The sequence below is a fragment of the Pseudoliparis swirei genome, chromosome 9, assembly GCF_029220125.1.
Source record: "Pseudoliparis swirei isolate HS2019 ecotype Mariana Trench chromosome 9, NWPU_hadal_v1, whole genome shotgun sequence".
Classification (NCBI taxonomy): Eukaryota; Metazoa; Chordata; class Actinopteri; order Perciformes; family Liparidae; genus Pseudoliparis; species Pseudoliparis swirei.
Window position 1 is genome coordinate 28,552,545 of NC_079396.1, and position 20,487 is coordinate 28,573,031.

The window sequence follows — 20,487 nt, forward strand, 5'->3', positions numbered from 1 at the left end:
TTCATCCACATGACCAATGAACAGGTTCATCCTCATGACCAATGAACAGGTTCATCACATGACCAATGAACAGGTTCATCCTCATGACCAATGAACAGGTTCATCACATGACCAATGAACAGGTTCATCCACATGACCAATGAACAGGTTCATCACATGACCAATGAACAGGTTCATCACATGACCAATGAACAGGTTCATCCACATGACCAATGAACAGGTTCATCCTCATGACCAATGGGGGGCTGACTCACTCCGAGGTGATGAAGGCGTGCTCTTTGATGGTGGTCAGCACGTCGCAAAACTTGATTTTTGTTGTGAGGGTGTGTCCGTGGTAGATGACCGGCATTCCATCAGGACCATCCCAGCAGTCCACTGTCAACACACACACACACACACATACATACACACACACACACGGTGAGTATGCAGACGCTGTTACTAAAGACCTTTAAACTTGACGTCAGTCAGAGCGACCCTTTGACCCTTTGAGAGCCGGGAACCTGCTCCACGAGGGGTTTGTTTAAACAGCACTGTGACGTAACAGTGTATATGTGTGTGTGTGTATGTGTGTGTGCGTGCGTGTGTGTGTGTACACACGTTCAATACAGCGGCAGCCCATCCTCAGACAGCGAGCGTATGCCTCCAGAGACGACTCGCTGGAGAACTGATCTCCCGTCAGGTAGCTAAAAATAGAAACATAAGAATGTCAACACACACACACACACAAGAACACACACACACGAGAACACATACACAAGCACACACACTCTCTCACACACACAGGTGTGCTCACGTGTTGTGCGAGGAGGAGATCCAGTAGTGCGACAGCGGGTTGCTCATGTTGTCGGGACACACCTGGTCCAGGGAGGAGTCCCAGATGGTGTTCTCCCTGGAGAACAGGTAGGTCAGGAACTGGAACAGGAGAACAGAACCGGGTCACTCAGGCGCTCTGGACTGACTTAAAGAGTTCAATGAGCTCCTTACAGTCGGTGTGGTGTGGTGTGGTGTGTGTGTGTTCTTGTGTGGTGTGGTGTGTGTTCTTGTGTGTGTGGTCTTGTGCTAATGTGCATCTTTCAGATATTATTTTACATCATCCACATCTCATCATCGTTAAGTCTGGTTCTGGGTCCGATCCTGGTTGGGTCTTGGGTCTAGGTCTGGGTCTGGTTCTGGGTCTTGGGTCTGATCTTGCCCCCCCCTCACTGTGGCCTCTCCCGGACTTCCCCAAGTGGGTCAACAACAACACAAACAAGCGTTGCGTAACCCTCGGTGGCCCCAACCCGCCTCCACCTGCAGGACGACTTCCTCTCCTCTCAGTCAGCCGCCGCCGCGTGGCGACCGCAGAGAGAAGCCCCGCCCCCCCCCCACGAGGAACGCCCACCGCCGGAGACCTTTCCTCTCCGCGTGGGGAGGGGGAGGAGCTTAAAGTCAATTTCTGAGCAGTTCAGGCCCACAACACTAGGGGGCGCATCGGGGGACAGAATTAAAAACATGTTTTTCTTTTCTGATAGTGAGCAAAGAGACCCCGAAAAAAAAGTGTGTGAAGAGAAGGAGAGGAGGCAGGATTGTGAGTGTGTGAGTGTGAGTGTGTGTGAGTGAGCGTGAGTGTGTGAGTCTGAGTGTGTGTGTGTGTGTGTACCTCGTCTTGGTGGAAATAAGGCTGCTCCACTTCTCTCAGGGGGTCTTTCAGGTAGCCGAGCATGAACTCCTGAACTTTGTCGTTGTCGGCGGCCCACGGCTCCTGAGTCATGGACACACACAGTTTGAGAGAGTGTGTGTGTGTGTGAGTGTGTGTGAGTGTGTATGAGTGTGAGTGTGTGTGTGTATGTGTGTGTGTGTATGAGAGTGTGTGTATGAGAGTGTGTGTATGAGTGTGTGTATGAGTGTGTATGAGTGTGTGTGTGTGAGTGTGTGTATGAGTGTGTATGAGTGTGTGTATGAGTGTGTGTATGAGTGTGTATGAGTGTGTGTGTGTGACCTTCTGGGAGTCCAGCAGGAAGCCCTTGAAGTCCTCCAGGGAGATCCTCTGCTCCGGTCTGTCGATGAACCTGCAGAGAAAGTAAATGTTCTGGTCTGACGCTGGGACTTAAACCCGCCCCGGTGCATTATGGGTATTCTCCATATCATCCTAAAGGAACTTTTAAATGACTCTCCTGAAGAGATTAAATGACCCAAACAAATAAAACTTTGTTTCCATTTTCTAATGAATTTTTTTTTTTTAAAGACACTGAATTATATTTTAGAGGTTTTAGAAACAGGAAGTTTTCAAAAAGCAAAATGTTTAGGGAATATTTTGCCAAATCGAACCAAAGACAGGATATTAAACTATTTAGTTTCTTCATAATGCTTTTAATACTTGAATTGTGTGTGTGTGTGTGTCTGTGTCCATTTGTGTGTCTGTGTGTGTGTCTGTGTCCATGTGTATGTCCATGTGTGTCTGTGTCCATGTGTGTGTGTGTGTGTCCGTGTGTGTGTGTATGTGTGTGTGTGTACATGTGTGTCCGTGTCCATGTGTGTGTGTCCATGTGTGTGTGTGTACATGTGTGTCCATGTCCATGTGTGTGTGTCCATGTGTGTGTGTGTGTGTGTGTGTCCATGTGTGTGTGTGTCCATGTGTGTGTGTCCATATGTGTGTGTGTGTGTGTCCATGTGTGTGTACATGTGTGTGTGTGTGTGTGTCCATGTGTGTGTGTGTGTCCATGTGTGTGTGTGTCCATGTGTGTGTGTCATGTGTGTGTGTGTCCATGTGTGTGTGTCCATGTGTGTGTGTCCATGTGTGTGTGTGTCCATGTGTGTGTGTGTGTGTCCATGTGTGTGTGTGTGTGTGTCCATGTGTGTGTGTCCATGTGTGTGTGTGTGTGTCCATGTGTGTGTGTGTGTCCATGTGTGTGTGTCCATGTGTGTGTGTCCATGTGTGTGTCCATGTGTGTGTGTGTCCATGTGTGTGTGTCCATGTGTGTGTGTGTGTGTCCATGTGTGTGTCCATGTGTGTGTCCATGTGTGTGTCCATGTGTGTGTGTCCATGTGTGTGTGTGTGTGTGTGTGTGTCCATGTGTGTGTGTGTGTCCATGTGTGTGTGTGTGTGTCCATGTGTGTCTGTGTGTGTGTCCATGTGTGTGTGTGTCTGTGTGTGTGTCCATGTGTGTGTGTCCATGTGTGTGTGTCCATGTGTGTGTCCATGTGTGTGTCCATGTGTGTGTCCATGTGTGTGTGTGTGTGTCCATGTGTGTGTGTGTCCATGTGTGTGTGTGTCCATGTGTGTGTCCATGTGTGTGTCCGTGTGTGTGTGTGTGTGTGTGTCCATGTGTGTGTGTGTGTGTGTGTCCATGTGTGTCTGTGTGTCCATGTGTGTGTGTGTCCATGTGTGTCCGTGTGTGTGTGTGTCCATGTGCGTGTGTGTCTGTGTGTGTGTGTCCATGTGTGTCCGTGTGTGTGTGTGTCCATGTGTGTGTGTGTCTGTGTGTGTGTGTGTGTGTGTGTGTGTGTCATACCTCTGAATAAACGGGATCTCCATCTGAAAGAAATGGCAAAAAAACAAAACGATTCAGGTCATTAATGAAAGCATCAGTTCCAGTAATGTAGATGGACATCCTGTGGGGGGGGGGGGGGGGGGCACTGAGGTCATCCATTTACCCCGGCCCCGCCTCCTCATCTACGCGAGTGCGTCCTAATGGCCTCCACCAGAGAGCTTTGGTGTGTTTCATTTTAAACTGGTCCATATTGATCTGGCAGTCATTTGAGAACCGACAGATGGGGAGGGGGGGCTCTTTGGCAGGGCATCGGGGGGGGGGGAGAATGATTTTGCACTTACGCTCTTCTGAGCGTCGAACATGAGGCTGCGGTAGAGCTGAGCGAACTGGCTGAAGGACACGTCTCCGTTCCTCAGCTCAGAGTCCTGGGGAGAGGAAAGAAGATCACACCGAGGGGACAGGGGGTGTGTGTGTGTGTGTGTGTGTCTCTGTGTGTGTGTGTGTGTGGAGCGTGAGGAGAAGGGTACCGGAAGCTTCTCTCGGAGGAACCTCATGTTGGGCACCCTGTAGTTGACCTGGCTCAGCATGCTCTTCAGATCTTTGCAGGATATCCTAAAAAAAACACATTAGACAAAAAAACAAAAAGAATAAAAAATCGACGGGGTTCAGAAATTTAAAAACGCAAGAACACGGAGACATGAAACTCGTTCTGGTGCGGTCGTTCTCTTTGTGTGTGTGTGTGTGGGGGGGGGGGGTGTAACACACGTGTGCCCCCCCCCCCCCGTGGAGACAAAGCCCCTCACAGCGTCACAAACATCGGCGTGCAGCTCCTCCATCCTCTGCAGTCTGCTTCCTGCAGCAGGAAGAGGGTGATGTGTGTGTGTGTGTGTGTGTGTGTGTGTCTGAGAGGTTAGTTCCCCCCCCCCCAGCAGCAGCAGCAGCAGCGTGGATGAGGACGAAGCCGTTAACTCACCGGTCTTCTCTGTTGCGGTCGATGCCGTAGAACTGCTTACGCAACCACCTGAGAGAGAGAGAGAGAGAGAGAGAGAGAGAGAGAGAGGGGTTAGGAGATGTTATGCATGTAAACAGACTCTCCTCTGTGAAGTCGCTCACCTCTCGATCTGCAGCGGGGTCGGTGACCTCAGGGTGTCGGCCAGCAGCGAGTTTAACCCCTTCAGCCACATCGTCATCTCCTCGTCCGACGTGGCTGAGGAGGACAGACACTCGCTGTTTATTGTATTTTATCGTATTTACTCTCATATGAGAGTACATTTGAAATAATATATGACAAAAACAAGCAAACGGTCACATTTGATTGACTGGAAGCAGAGAAAAATTGTCACAGGAATCACATTTATTTTGAAGGACGGATCCATTCCGTCTTTCAAAATAAAGCTCTGGAGTTATTAAAGCCCCTCGGAGGAATAGGGGGATTTTGGACTAAATCAGACACTCTCGACCAATAGGACGAGGCGTGGCGGCGTTTACCTGCCAGGCTGAGCGACTTGAGGCGGAACTCGGTGCCGTACAGGATGACGAAGCAGTGCGCCGGCTCCAGCCGCGCCGCCGAGTCCTCCGCGTAGCGCTCGAAGTCACGAGACTTCTGTCCAGGGCGGATCTCTTTGATCTCACGGATGTCAACTGTGGACACACACACACAGAAACACACATACACTCACACACATACACACACACAGAAACACACAGACAGAAACACACACACACAGAAACACACAGACAGAAACACACACACAGAAACACACATACACAGACAGAAACACACACACACAGAAACACACATACACGCACACACAGATACAGAAACACACACACACATACAAAAAGACACACACAGAAACACACACACACACATACAGAAAGACACACACACACAGAAACACACACACACAGACACACACACACAGAGGAAAAGTTATGATTTATTTTTCAGCAAATTCACAACAGGAATGTCCGTCCCGTGAACCACGAGGTCGCCGGTTCGATCCCCGCTCTGCCCATTAGTTGCATGTGGAGGTGCCCTTGAGCAAGGCACTGACCCCTTGGTGAACTTTCTGACCTAATGGTCCTCAAACCGCTCACTGGGGTTTACTGGGAGGTGAAGCGCATTCTACTTTGGACGTTCACACCGTGTCGCTTGATGGCAGCTGGAATGTTTTATAAATAAATAAAACTGGTTCCATTCCATCAGGACGACATGAGGGAGAGAGACTCAGAGAGAGAGAGAGAGAGGGCGAAGCAGCTCGACGACACACACACACACTCACACACACACACTCACACACAGACACACTCAGACACACACACTCACACACAGACACACTCACACACACACACTCACACTCTCACACACTCACTCTCACACACACAGACACACACACACACTCTTTTTGACAGGTTGATCTGCTCGTCAACATATTTGGGAGGCGGGCTCAGACGGATGCAGGAAGCGAAGCGGCGGCCAGAGGTGTCACCTCGCCGAAAAGGAGGCGGGAGGAGGCGAGAGGAGGCGGAAGGAGGCGGGAGGAGGCGGGGAGGTATCCTGCTGCACGCTCGCACACTTCCTCCAGCGCCGCGTCCCGTTCCTCCTCACCGGGCCTCCCGCCTCCCGCCCCCACACCACTCGACACACAATGACCTCATTTACATTTATCCATCATCGTCTTCATTTGAGCTTTTTCAACTAAACAGTTTTTCTCATCTACGAGGTCAAAAGAGAAAACAAACATCAACAGGTTTTTAAATGCTATGTGTATATATGCAAATGAGGCATTATCTCATCAAATATTTGCTCATTTTCATACATCGACAGAAAAGAAATGTGAACAGTTTTTACTGAGAGGATTTATGATAACTCTTAGTTTCACTCCAAAAATCAGAAAATACTGTCAAAATAATCCCGTTTCACAATGTTTTATTCATACAATGTTTAAGGCTGTGATGCTGGGTGGACTAACCCCTACGCAGACAGCTTCATTATCTATAGTTTGATTAATAAATGTATAAATGAGTCTCTGGATGCTGGGTGTTATTGGGTCAAAACATGACGTCATATATATCACATGAAACTTCACCTCATCACTCGCATTAAGAGGAGTTATTGTACTATTATTGTATTATTATTGTATTATGAAATGTTATGTTGAAATATGCAAATCAGAATTATGTAAAGAGCGAATTCTGGCAAAATCTACAGAGAAAAGTAATAAAACTAAATGTTTTCTTTCCAGTAATCTGAGAGAAGGCGTGTTCTGCGGTGGATTGATCGAAGTATAATCCAGAAGTTAATCGGTAATGAAACACGTCTCACTCACGGCCATAAAACCTCTAGTAAGATCTAAAGATCAAAACCTGGATTCAAAAATCAAGTGAACAAGATTATGACCTCGAGAAATATTCTACAGCCCGTAACTCGCTCCGATCCAAAAGCCCTCGACCAATCAGCTGGCTGCATTTCATGCATTCAGTCGTGTGGAGCGAGGCTCGCTAAAGCCTCTCAGAATGGGACAATGTTCCACTGTGAACTCAAAGTTCTGTTAATATATATTTAAAAAATATATACTTGAAAATATAGTGAGTTATAGTGTAGTATAGTGTAGTGAGTTATAGTATAGTGTAGTGTAGTATAGTGTAGTTATAGTGAGTTCTAGTATAGTGTAGTTATAGTATAGTGTAGTGAGTTATAGTGAGTTATAGTATAGTGTAGTGTAGTATAGTGTATCACAAACATCACCACACAAACATCACACAAACATCACCACACAAACATCATCACACAAACAACACCACAAACATCACACTGTCGTGGTCTACGAATTCACGAGGGCCCTTTAAGGAAAGGGGCGTAGCCCTCGTGACGAGGGGGTTAAAGGGCACCAGGAAGTGGAGAACATGGCAGGTGTTGGAAAGGAAAATAAACGACCACGGTCAAGCAGAATCACTCGACTCTTCGTTATTTTCCACGCACCTACATTGGTGACCCTGATTTCTCATGGACGTTTCCGGAGAGAAGATGACGACACATGCAGTTTCGCTGAAACTACCGGAGTTTTGGGAGACGCAGGCATCGGTGTGGTTTGCGCAAACTGAAGCTCAGTTTGCCTTAAAGGACGTTACAGCGGACGCCACCAAGTACGACTATGTCGTGGCGGCCCTCGGCAGTTCTACAGCGGGCCGAGTGGCGAGCATCCTGGAGGATCCACTGGAGAGGGGCGAGTACGCCCGGTTGAGAGACCGGCTGCTGAAGACCTTCGGGCTGTCTGACTGAGCGGCCTCGGCGACAGCAAGCCGTCAGAGCTCATGGACACAACGTTAGCTCTGCTGGGACGGCACAGACCGGACTTTCTGTTTCAAGAACTCTTTCTGCAGCAGCTACCCCTGCCGGTGCGAGCCGCGTTGGCCAACACCGCGATCACCGACGGTCGGGAGTTAGCCGAGGAGGCCGATACGTTTTTTCTGGCGGACCAACAGAGCTACGCGGCGGCGCTGAGGCCGACTCAACCCACGGCATGGCTGCCGGGAGAGACGGATGTCGTGGCCACAGCGGCAGCAGCGAGCCAACGGCAGAGGTCTACCGGCATGTGCTACTACCATGCTAGGTTTGGGCCGAAGGCGACACGCTGCAGAGCTCCGGGCAGCTTCAGCGGGACGAGAAACGCCAGAGCCGGCGCTCAGTCACAGCCGTGAGCGTCGGGCGGGAAGGCCGGCTGCTGCTCATCAAGGACCACGTTTCCGGGCGGCGCTTTCTCTGCGACACGGGAGCGCAGAGGAGCGCGGCGCCTGCATCGCGGGTGGACATGCTGACCGGCGGGCAGGGCCCCCCCTGGAAGCAGCTAACGGGACCCCCATACGCACGTTTGGGACGCGGGGCCTGGAGCTGTCCTTTAGGGGCAGCGTCTCAGCCGGGACTTCGTCACTGCCAAGATCGCCGTTCCCCTGCTGGGCGCGGATGTCCTCTGCGCTCATGGATTATTGGTGGACGTAGAGGGCCGCCGCCTGATAAATGCGGTAACATTTAGCTCGTACCCATGTACACTAAGTGGCGCTGGCTTTACCGGATTAGCTAGCATGCTAACGGTGGATGAGGAGTTTCTGCAGCTGCTGGCCAAGTTCCCGGACCTCACGCAGCCCACCTTCTCGTCCTCCACGGTCAGACACGGGGTGGAGCATCACCTCTCTACCACGGGCCCGCCGGTACATGCCCGGGCCCGGCGCCTGGACCCGGCGAAGCTCACCATCGCCAAGGCCGAGTTCGAGAACATGGAGCGCCTGGGCATTATTCGCCGCTCCAACAGTCCGTGGGCTTCACCCCTGCATATCGCACCGAAACCTGGAGGCGGGTGGCGCCCGTGTGGAGATTACCGCCGGCTCAATGACGCAACGGTTCCGGATCGGTATCCGGTTCCACATATTCAAGACTTTTCTGCCCACTTGTCGGATAGCGTGGTGTTTTCAAAAGTAGACCTTGTGCGAGGTTACCACCAGGTGCCTGTTCAGCCAGCGGACGTCCCCAAGACGGCGGTGATCACTCCGTTCGGCCTGTTCCAGTTCCTGAGGATGCCTTTCGGACTCAAGAATGCAGCGCAGACATTCCAGCGCCTGATGGACACGGTGCTGAGGGACCTGCCTTTTCTGTTTGTCTACTTGGACGACATACTGGTTGCCAGTACATCAAGGGCCGAGCACGTCTCACCTTCGGATACTGTTCGATCGCCTCAGCCAGCATGGGTTGATCATCAACCCGGCTAAATGCCAGTTTGGATTATCCACCATTGACTTCCTGGGACATCGCATCACAAAGGACGGGGCGATTCCCCTCCCATCAAAGGTGGAGGCAGTCACTAATTTTGCGCGTCCACTCACAGTGAAGGCCCTGCAGGAGTTTTTAGGCATGGTCAATTTCTACCACCGCTTTATTCCCCGAGCAGCCCAGTTGATGCGGCCCCCGGACGAGGCCCTGAAGGACAAGGCCAGCAAAAAGATGGTGGACTGGACCGAAGAACGGGAACGGGCGTTCGTGGACGCTAAATGGCTCTGGCGGAGGCAACAATGTTGGCACACCGTCCCCTGAAGCTCCGATTGCCATCACCACGGACGCTTCGGACTACGCCGTGGGCGCCGTGCACGAGCAGTGGGTGAAGGGGGCGTGGCAACCGCTCGCTTTCTTCAGTCGGCAGTTGCGCCCAAATGAGCGGAAGTATAGTACGTTCGACCGAGAACTCCTCGGCCTTTTTCTGGCCATTCGACATTTCCGGTTCTTGCTGGAGGCTCGGCAGTTCACCGCAGATGTGGACCACAAGCCGCTGACGTTTGCCATGAGGAAGAGCGCCGAACCGTGGTCTGCGCGGCAGCAGCGCCAGCTTGCCTACATATCGGAGTTCACGACGGATCTGCAGCATGTCGCAGGCAAGGAGAACCTGGTCGCAGACTGCCTCTCCAGGGCTGTCACCGGGGCTGTCCAGATGGGATTGGACTACAGCGAGATGGCCGAGGAGCAGATTGCAGAACCAGGCGTTCTCGGATTGAGGACGGCAGAGACGGGGCTGCGGCTGGAGGACGTTCCGTTTGGCGAGACCGGCACAACGCTTCTGTGCGACGTCTCCACAGGCCAGCCACGGCCGGTGGTTCCCGACGGCTGGAGGCGTCAGGTTTTCCAGACGGTGCATGGGCTGTCACACCCTGGCACGAAGGCGTCACAGAAGTTGGTGGCAGCAAAGTTCGTCTGGCACGGGCTGAAGAAGGATGTACGAGTGGGCCGGGACCTGTGTGGTGTGCCAGCGCGCCAAGGTCCACCGGCACATAAAGGCCCCTTTAGCACAGTTCTCGGTGCCGGAAAGGAGGTTTGACCACGTGAATGTGGACTTGGTGGGCCCTTTGCCCCCATCCCGGGGTTTCACGTACCTCCTCACGATGGTGGACCGAACCACTCGCTGGCCAGAAGCGGTGCCGTTGGCATCGACAACAACGGAGGAAGTGGCTCGGGCTTTCATTTCAACCTGGGTTTCCAGGTTCGGAGCCCCAGCTGATGTATCCTCAGACCGAGGGCCGCAGTTCACATCGGAGCTGTGGAATGCGGTGGCAGGAAACCTCGGAGTGAAGCTCCATCGGACAACGGCCGACCACCCACAGGCTCATGGTTTGTGCGAGCGCTTCCATCGCTCTTTGAAAGCTGCTCTCCGGGCCAGCCTCAAAGACTGTGGTTGGGTGGACAGGCTTCCGTGGGTCATGTTGGGGCTTAGGTCGGCCCCCAAAGAGGATCTACAGGCCTCATCTGCCGAGCTGGTTTATGGACAGCCACTGCGGGTCCCGGGGGAGTTTATCCCCAAAGTCACAGACCCTTGGTCTGCGACCCAGGAGAGAGAAGCATTGTGGGAAAAGGCCAGGCTGTTCAAACCGGTGCCCACATCGCAGCACGGCCTGCCGCAGTCACACGTCCCATCCAGCCTCAAGTCAGCGGAGTATGTGTTTGTGCGTCAGGACTGCCACCGGGGAACCTTTCAACCCCCCTATATCGGGCCGTTTCGCGTTCTGGAGACCGGAGACAAGGCCTGCAAGATCGACGTGGGCGGCCACCTGGAATACGTGTCGGTAGACCGCCTTAAACCTGCACATTTGGACCTGGACCAGCCGGTAAGGGTGGCTTTACCCCCACAACGGGGGCGACCTCGTGCCCTGGTACCTGCCCACAGCAAGACCCAAGGGGAAGCCTCAACGGAGGTCCTGCCCCCGGCCCCAGAGACACAGAGTCGTGCGGGTCGATTGATCCGGGCCCCGAGACATTGAGCGGGTTGTAGGGGCTAGGTGAATTCTGGGGGGAGGCATGTAGTGGTCTACGAATTCACGAGGGCCCTTTAAGGAAAGGGGCGTAGCCCTCGTGACGAGGTGGGTTAAAGAGCACCAGGAAGTGGAGAACAGGGCAGGTGTTGGAAAGGAAAATAAACGACCACGAGCAAGCAGAATCACTCGACTCTTCGCTATTTTCCACGCACCTACAACACAAACAATCACCACACAAACAATCACCACACAAACATCATCACACGAACATCACCACACAAACATCACACAAACATCACACAAACATCACCACACAAACAACATCTTTCTCGTGAGGCGTTCAAGTAACTCACGACACTTTAGTATTTTTATATTTCTCAATGCATGTAAACCAAACAGCTCCGGCACACGACGACCTTCACCAACAGAGTCCTCGGGAGCACCTGTGTGTATGTGCATGTGTGTGCATGTGTGTGTGTGCGCATGTGTGTGTGTGCGCATGTGTGTGCATGTGCATAAGCATGTGTGTGTGTGCATGTGTGAATGTGTGTGTGCATGTGTGTGCATAAGCATGTGTGTGTGCATGTGTGAATGTGTGTGTGTGCATGTGTGAATGTGTGTGTGTGCGTGTGTGTGCATGTGCATAAGCGTGTGTGTGTGTGCATAAGCGTGTGTGTGTGTGCATCAGCATGTGTGTGTGCATGTGCATAAGCGTGTGTGTGTGTGCATCAGCATGTGTGTGTGTGTGCATAAGCATGTGTGTGTGTGTGTATGTGCATAAGCATGTGTGTGTGTGCATGTGCATAAGCATGTGTGTGTGTGTGTGTGTGTGCATGTGTGTGTGTGTACTCACTCTCCCCCTCTATCTTCTCCGTGCCGCGGGTCCAGATGATGGTCCGGGTCTCCAGCTTCACCTGGAACGTGCGTCTCTCCGGCCGCTGGGACTTCTTGGAGTAGAAGAGCGTGAGCACGGTGCCCAGCTCCAGGTCGCGGTACAGGTCGGTGGCGTCGGCGCCGCCGTCCGCCCACGGGCCGGGGCCGCCGGAGGAGAAGCTTGAGGCCATGCTCACTTCCCCCGTTTGTTGTCCCGCTTCCTCTCAGAACAATCTGCTCAGGCCAGGCCTAGACGGGGACACCTACAGGGGGGGGCGGGGGGGGGGGCATGAAACAACAATTCAGCTGGGGTCTCTCACACACACACGTTGGTCAAATAGTTTATTTACGATACCCATATTTATTGACATATTCATTATTATTTTTGTAGTTTTCAGTCTAAAACATTTCCGACAAAATAAAATAAATGTAAACAGTAGCAACATTTAAGATTAATGCCGGAATAAAATACTGTAAAATAAACATGCTTAGTTTGTAACCATTAAAGTCTGAAAATGTGTATTTTGCACGAATATGATATCAGATTTCATGTGAAATGCGTCACAAATAAAACACAACCTGACATACGACCACACGGCTCCTCCAGTCGGCTTCCCTTCTTATTGTTACCACGCGTCCTGTTTGTTTGTTTTGTCGGCTTCTTTTTTGTGAAGCGTCTTTGTGTACTTAAAAAAGCGCTATAAAAGTCTGAATTTTTATTTTATTTTTATGCACGAAACATAATCTAGAAAAGCTCCATTAAAGGTAATTTTCTTTCATCAGCACGTGAAAACAGATCGAGCTTGTATGATGCTATTGATCCGTCTCCATGGGGTAGTGTTACGTCTGCTGAGTCCCAGGTGTTGAACCCACAGGAGCAGAGCGATGAGTTATCAGGTTAGGAGAAGGAATGTGACGAGCTGCATCACAATAAACATAGCTATTGAGCAAATAACAACAGTGCAATAACAGATGCATATGGTAAACAACAAACAGTACTTTAAAGTATAAGTATATATATTATATAATAAAAGTGTCAATTGTATTTTAATAAGAAAAAATAAAAGATGTGAAGCAAATTGTCATCATTAAAGTAATGAAATAAATGACATAAGTGATTCACCTTTAATCGGTTTAAATCAGATGTATTCTGACAGGAGGCCTGAGCAACCTGCTGTCCATCCCACAGGACACACAGAACAACAACATGAAGACACATTATGGGAGAGTTGGAAGCTAAACGCCCCGTGCTTCAGCCCCAGCGTGGACCAGGCCACCGGGGGGGGGCAAGAGCTGGTTCTACTCGCGCTAAGAGGGGGGGGGGGCAGGTAGCTGGAGCTATTCCGCCATATTTCACCCCCCCCCCCCCTCCGTTTTCATTCGTTTTATCGTAAGGTGGGGGGGTCAACAGGAAAAGCCAAACAAGCCGTCGCAACAAGGGGGGGGGGGGGGGGTAGTTACCTACCTATCGCCGCAATCTCGGCCCGACCGCACATCTCCGGCGGCTGCTCCTCTTCTCCTCTCCCGCTCCCCTTTCGCTTGTTTTTTTCCTTCTACTCCTTCTTCTTCTCCTTCTTCTTCTTCCCTCCCTTTATAAACTCCCGGTGTTTGTGTTTTATAAATTCTTCTTCTTCGTTTTCTTCCCCCTCCTCTGTCCCGTGATTTTATATCACCGTTGGGTCCCGGAAAAACGCTGCGGTCCCGACGACGACAATCCCCGAGTCCTCCGCTGCCCGGTGGCCGTCCATAGAGCGAGGCAGGCGGGCGAGAACCGTGGAGAGACGACGCGAGTTAGTCCGCTCTCATATCCAACGAGCGGAGGCCCTTCGCCCCTCCCCCTTCCCCACGCCAGGCTTCCGCTGTAGGTTTTCACAATAAAGCTCGAAACTAAAATAACTTGTTGCTGTGTTTTTGTTGTTTTTGTTGGGAGGGGGGGAGTGGGGAGACGCAAATAGTGATGGAAACGAAATGGAAAGTTACCGAGTACTTGTATTTAGGGGGCTATTTTGGAAGCAATTGGATATAATATTTATACGCACGTTATATTTAGTGTATAATCACATGAAAATAAGCATTGTTACGTGTTCGTTACTTTAGAATGAGCCGTTTACAGGAACAAATTATACAACCCGGAAATGATCTAGCGTTTTTACATTTCCGGTTCCGGTTTGCAAATCAAAATCTTTTTTGGGTTAAATGCCGTACATAGATTTCTGTTGTTAACATAAGATTATTATATATATATATATATTTTACGATTTAAAATAGCTCGGTAAATACACTTTCGTGAACTTTGAAGCTTTTACGTTTCTTTAAAAAAAGAAAGGCGGTCGCCAACATGAGACGTCAAACGTCATCGCGCCACGTAGTGCGCAGCCGCGACTGTGGTTCTGTCGTCTCTATAGATATGACATTTACAGTAGATATATATTATTTGTGATAAATATAGATAAAGATATGTATACAATAATATATTGATTGGGTTACCGTTAATTCCTTACTTTTATGCATTTTATTTTATTTGTTTAGGCATTAATACCCTACTTCCGGTAGTCCCGCAGCTCTCGGCAGCTTGATGCAGCTCGTGTCTGCAGCCTGCGGCCTCTTACAGACGCAGAGCTGCTGATGCTGGACTTCATAATTATGCGTCTCCAGGACACAACACGCATCACAACTTGTCACAGGAAACCGTCATTGTTCTCCCTGCAACTATGACAATGCAATATTTATTTGTGTAAACACTAAAAGCCCCAAAGGTTTTGTCGTTATAATTGTCAGACTTCTCTTCTTTACACAACAAACTAATGCATTTAGATGGGGATGAAATAAATCAGGGGTAATTGGACTATGGCCTCTGACTTGCCCGATCAGCTGATTACATCTCTGACCGGATCATGTTTCTCTTTTCGGACTCAGTCTAAAAAAAACTTTTTTAAACACACAAATATTAAATACATAACAAATAAAAAGAAGGAAAAGGTTGATGTTTTATTCTGAAATCTACAAAGCTGAAAACAACAAGCATTCAACCAATCCAGAGTCGTGTGGTTCATGGTCAAACAGCACACAAATATTACATGACGAAAGTTGTAACGTCCATACACATCTGTGAAAAAGTAAGGAGCGCACACTTTTCTGCTTCATCACAGCGAAACAAACGGCACACGACAGCGACCACTACCGCCGGGATCTGATTTGTTGTTGTTTGTTTTGTTGTTTGTGTAATCCCTGTGTGAAGGAACAGGAACAGTCTCTCAGCTCCACGAACACAACAACGTCGTATTCAAGCTGTTTTCCAAATAACTGCGCACACACACACACACACACACACAGAGAAGAGCCTCTCGTTGACGATGCATATGGAACATATTTATACTTAAAAATGACAAACAAAATATGTACATCCCTGAAATAAACAGCAAACTATATGGAAAGAAAACACGTCATTCTGTGTGCTAATAATGGTATGAACATAGCGCTCGGGGGTGTGTGTGTGTGTGTGTGGGGGGGGGGGGTCGCCCCTCTGTACAAACATGTATTAATTCATTATTCTATGAGAATACAGAATGTCTGCGCAGAGTGCGCCTCGCGTGGGCAGAGAGCGGCTACACACACGGCTTCTGTTCAGAGAGGTCAAAAGGTCAAAGGCTTCAGGACTCAGGAGACCCATCTATGCACAACTCATCCATACGCGAGGAATCATTTGACATAAACTACAAAAAACCTCTACAATTAAAAGTGTTTCGAAAAAAAGGAGAAGAAGAAAAAGATAGGAACACAACGCGTGGTCAGAACTCGTCGCGCCGCTCGGCCGCGTCCATCTCCAGGACACGCCTCCCTCTGGGGTTGTTGTAGATCTTCTCGATGGGAACCTCCCACTTCTTGCACCTGTGAGGACGGACGACACGCCGGTTAAAAAAAACCAACAACAACGACAACAAAGATTACTGGACAAAAGGCTAAAAAAGAGATTAAAAGAAGATGTATTTCTATTCTAGGGGTCAGATTATGGAATAACGTTAAAATGGATGTAAGAATAGTTTAACTCATTTTTGGTTTTCAAAAGGATTATTAATAAAACAATTCTTGAGGGTTATAAGTGTGATTAAAATGTATTTATATGCAAGATGTATGCGGATATATACATATATATGTGAATGTATATATATATATATGTGTATGTATATATGTGTGTGTGTGTATGTATATATATGTGTGTATGTGTGTATATATATACATATATATAATTGTATATTTCTACTGTTATTTAAAAAATATATATATTAATTTTCTGATTTATTTAATTATAATAACTTAGGATATGAATATATCAGCATTTTTTGCTTCATATATCTTTTCAGTCTTTCTGTTTTGTATATTATATAGAATAATATTGTCTTATATTGTAATGATTGACTGAATAAAATACACAATAACAACAACTCATCCGCTCAGTATTGACGGGGTGATGATGTCACTATATTGGAGTAGCGGCACACGCGCAGAGTAGCCCGCGGCTAGCCCGCGGCTACACTAAGCTCCACCAGAGAGGAGGGGTTGTTATTATCTGTAATATCTCATCTTCATCTTCACTTCATCTGCAGGTTGAAGATCCTCTAAACATTTAATTTGGCTGCAGAATATTTACTCAGATTTAAGACTTCCTGTTTCTAAAGCCTCCACAAACGTAATGTAAACAGCGTTTTGATCTGCATGAACAGTACATCCGTATAAATGAATAGAATCATGTGTGTGCACATGGAAACAATAATCTATAGCCAGTCTTTTTATAATAAATTATTGGACATGAAACTCGAGCTCCGTAAATAGGTGTGTGTGTGGGGGTGGGGGGGTGCGCTTCCCTTTTCGCCGTGGCCTGGCACCTCCATTCAGCCGCAGCCGACTCCCTCATGGACTCCTCCTGGAGGAGGAGGGCCGTTCGCCTCATTGCTGCTTCACACTTTGATTTTTTCTTCCCTCGTATTTTCCTTCTTTAAATTAAAAAAATATATATATATAAATATATATATGTATAAAATTTCTGGATATATATATAAATTATGCAGCAAATTGAGTCAAATCTTAATTGTAACATAATTAAATATTGCGTTGTTTTCTATAAAATTATATATATATGTATATATAAATATCTCTCTATATATATATATATATCTATATACATAGATATATATAAATATTTTTTCTATGTATAAATTATGCAGTAAATCTTAATCAAAACATAATTACATATAGAGTTGTTTTCGATAAAATTATAAATATATATAGATATCTATATATATAGAGAGAAATTATGTGGAAAATATAGTCAAATCTTAATAAATATATGTATATAATGTCTATTTATATATAAAAATCATGCAGCAAATTGATTCAAATCTTAATCCCATGTTTAGCTAATAAAAAGTATTTTTCATGTGTATAAATAAACAAACAGTGATAAACTGCAACGCGTCGGCTGTAGTTCCAGAAGTGACCTGCGGGCGGAGCCGGCGTGACTCACGGCAGGCGAGGTCCTCGAGCTGCTGTGGGGGGGCGGAAGACTTGGGCCGTCAGGCCATCAGTCATGCAGGTGCTTGTTCAGGATGGAGGTCTGAGGAGGAGGAGGAGGAGGAAGAGGAGGTTGGGAGATTCACAACAGCAAGAGTCATGCATGTGTGTGTGTGTGTGTGTGAACGTGTCATTTCTGGCCCGACTGAGTGTCGAGTGTAGGATCACATGTCTGCCAGATGGGGGCGCTACTTCCTTTCTGCTCGCGGTGACGAGCGCAGGGAGGAAGTGTCGGCCAAAGAGACTGTGCCCAGGGGTGTTGGAGTGTGTGTGTGTGTGTGTGTGTGTGTGTGTGTGTGCAGGAAACAGAGCACCCCGAGGCGGCGCTGACGCTTTTAGTGGCCGATCACCTGTCTGTGCAAACATCCTCCGACTTCTTATGTCATTAACACTTTATCCACACGTCAGAAACACACGCACACACACACTCACACACAATGAACCAGTCTTACCCCCCCCGGCCGTTCTTACCCTCTTCTCCACGGGCATCTTGATGGAGTCCTTCCCCAAGAGGTCGAACTCCACCACGTCCGGCTCGCCTTCCTCCTTCTGCGGAAAGGAAACGCCACCGCACGTCGCCAGCGGTTAAAAAACAACGTTTTTCTCGACATGTTTTTAGCCCCGGTGGTTAAAGCGTGTGTGGCGGTGGCTTTGGCGCCATCTAGTGGGGAGCTTGCAGAATGCAACCAACTGGAACTTCTCGTGTGCCAAGTGGGATCGTAAACTCAAGGAAACAGTGATTAAAGGAACAGTGTGTGGCATTGATGGCGAACTATCGGCACAAAAGGAGGAAGAAGTCAATAAGAACGTTTTCCATCGGCGACCTCTAGATGGCGCCACATCCGGCACACTGCCCCTTTAATATTATCGTCTAATTTATTCAATTTACTTCGCAACCAATAAACGGAAGTTACTTTTGGAATGAAAAACAGTGAAGTGGGCGGTATCCGTCTCTGGTAGGGGCGTCGACCTGTCAATCAGCTGTAGCCCCGCCCCTAAAGCGTCCCCTGCTTTATGGTCGCGCAGAAGAAAAATAAAATGGCGCAGACTACGTCCTCAGACCCAATTTGACCACGTTAGGCTCCCAGTTCAGACCCTCTTTTTCAACAATATATATATATATATTCACACACATATATACATACATATACACACACACACACACAAACAAATATATATAATATATACACACACTCACACACATATATATATATATATGTATATAAATCTTAATAGTGATATAATAACTGATCTTGACTCACTTCACGGGACAAAAAGCTGTAGAAAATTTTATTCAGTTTTACAACATAATTATACAATCATGACACGCTCCATCGCCTTCACGTGATTAATCCAGCATTTAATATATAATATTAATATATATAATAATAATATACATGTATAATAATATTAATATATATATTAATATATATAAAAACACATTCACACACACACACAAAAACACAATCCGTATTGCACACATTCAAACTACGACCTCACGCGAGAGCACGATGACTTAAAACACGACCTGTACATTGGGTTCTTCCTCCACTGAAAAGTTAATAATCTATGGGCGGGGAAACAACAACAACAACAACAACAGAGAAACCTATAAACGGAGTCACAGTGGGGGGGGGGGGGGTACAGTACGGTTCACAGGGTCAGGCGACTGCGTTGTGTCTATTTAGACTTCCTTCGTTTGGCCTGCGTGGGGCTCGCTCCAGTTTCTGTAAAGAAAGAAGAGAAGAAGAAGAAGAATAAAGGGTGGTGACTCCACGAAAAGGGCCGGAGTATGTATATATGTATATATGTATGTATATATGTATATATATATATATATCTGGACTGAGGAGTGACGTAGAGACGCTGTATATGTCTCTGGTGTCGACCTGTCAATCACCTGTAGCCCCGCCCCTAAAGCGCCCCCTGCTTCATGGTCTCTAAATGACCATAAAGTATAAATGATGACATCATGCTGTATAGAAGAAGACTTGAAACTAGAGACTGACACATAAACTCATGTTTACAATGTTTACTGAGGGAATACATCAAGAGAAGTAGAGTCACTATAGAGACTTCTATACAACCAGAGGAGCCCCCTGGTGGTCAGGAGGGAGAATGCAGCTTTAACACATGAAGCATAGACTTCTATACAACCAGAGGAGCCCCCTGGTGGTCAGGAGGGAGAATGCAGCTTTAACACATGAAGCATAGACTTCTATACAACCAGAGGAGCTCCCTGGTGGTCAGGAGAGAGAATGCAGCTTTAACACATGAAGCATAGACTTCTATACAACCAGAGGAGTCTCCCCTGGTGGTCAGGAGAGAGAATGCAGCTTTAACACATGAAGCATAGACTTCTATACAACCAGAGGAGTCTCCCCTGGTGGTCAGGAGAGAGAATGCAGCTTTAACACATGAAGCTAGACTTCTATACACATACCTGCAAACTCATGAGGGGTGAAAAAGGTGACAACGGGGGGGGGGGGGGGGGGCAGGTGACTTTTTTGTTGTCACCACATCCACGTTGTTTGAAGCCTCAAAGCTTTTAGAACCACAACTACAGTCATTTTATTGTTCTGACCACAAATCTAAATAATAATAAACAGTTTAAGAACAAAAGGTCCTCCGCTCTGACTCAGCCCTATAATGATAGTAATAACAAATATACATTGTCATTATATATAATATGGTTAAAGTCCTCATGGACTTGTCCCTGAATCTGTTCTGTCTCTACACGTTTGTCACGATACTCATATTATAACTTCTATACATATTA

The 20,487-nt window shown here is 47.9% G+C and overlaps 2 protein-coding genes and 1 long non-coding RNA gene across 5 annotated transcripts in view; all 3 read right to left on the reverse strand.

The window, feature by feature from the left end:
* plcg1 (phospholipase C, gamma 1) overlaps positions 1–13,956 on the reverse strand; it is a 30,413-nt gene extending 16,457 nt beyond the window's left edge. The window contains exons 1-13 of one of the 2 annotated variants that reach the window (XM_056423009.1): positions 13,606–13,956; positions 12,121–12,403; positions 4,962–5,114; positions 4,587–4,680; positions 4,447–4,494; positions 4,001–4,085; positions 3,815–3,898; positions 3,495–3,517; positions 1,982–2,051; positions 1,643–1,744; positions 797–915; positions 601–686; positions 255–375 (exon numbers count right to left, since the gene is read on the reverse strand). In XM_056423009.1, the coding sequence (XP_056278984.1) occupies positions 255–375; positions 601–686; positions 797–915; positions 1,643–1,744; positions 1,982–2,051; positions 3,495–3,517; positions 3,815–3,898; positions 4,001–4,085; positions 4,447–4,494; positions 4,587–4,680; positions 4,962–5,114; positions 12,121–12,331 (1,196 nt within the window). In that variant the 5' untranslated portion in view covers positions 12,332–12,403; positions 13,606–13,956. Of the gene's footprint in view, positions 1–254; positions 376–600; positions 687–796; positions 916–1,642; positions 1,745–1,981; positions 2,052–3,494; positions 3,518–3,814; positions 3,899–4,000; positions 4,086–4,446; positions 4,495–4,586; positions 4,681–4,961; positions 5,115–12,120; positions 12,404–13,601 lie in introns of both variants that reach the window. The other variant, XM_056423010.1, reaches the window with a different exon arrangement.
* Positions 13,957–17,045: 3,089 nt separating this feature from the next.
* LOC130199692 (uncharacterized) lies at positions 17,046–18,745 on the reverse strand. The gene is made up of 3 exons (XR_008832873.1): positions 18,180–18,745; positions 17,662–17,751; positions 17,046–17,131 (listed from the first exon to the last, which is right to left on the reverse strand). It is a non-coding gene; the product is annotated as an uncharacterized LOC130199692 (long non-coding RNA).
* Positions 18,746–18,970: 225 nt separating this feature from the next.
* ncoa6 (nuclear receptor coactivator 6) overlaps positions 18,971–20,487 on the reverse strand; it is a 39,220-nt gene continuing 37,703 nt past the window's right edge. For both annotated transcript variants that reach the window (XM_056422103.1, XM_056422102.1), the window contains exon 17: positions 18,971–19,435. In XM_056422103.1, coding sequence (XP_056278078.1) covers positions 19,389–19,435 — 47 coding nt within the window. In that variant the 3' untranslated portion in view covers positions 18,971–19,388. The remainder of the gene's footprint in view (positions 19,436–20,487) is intronic.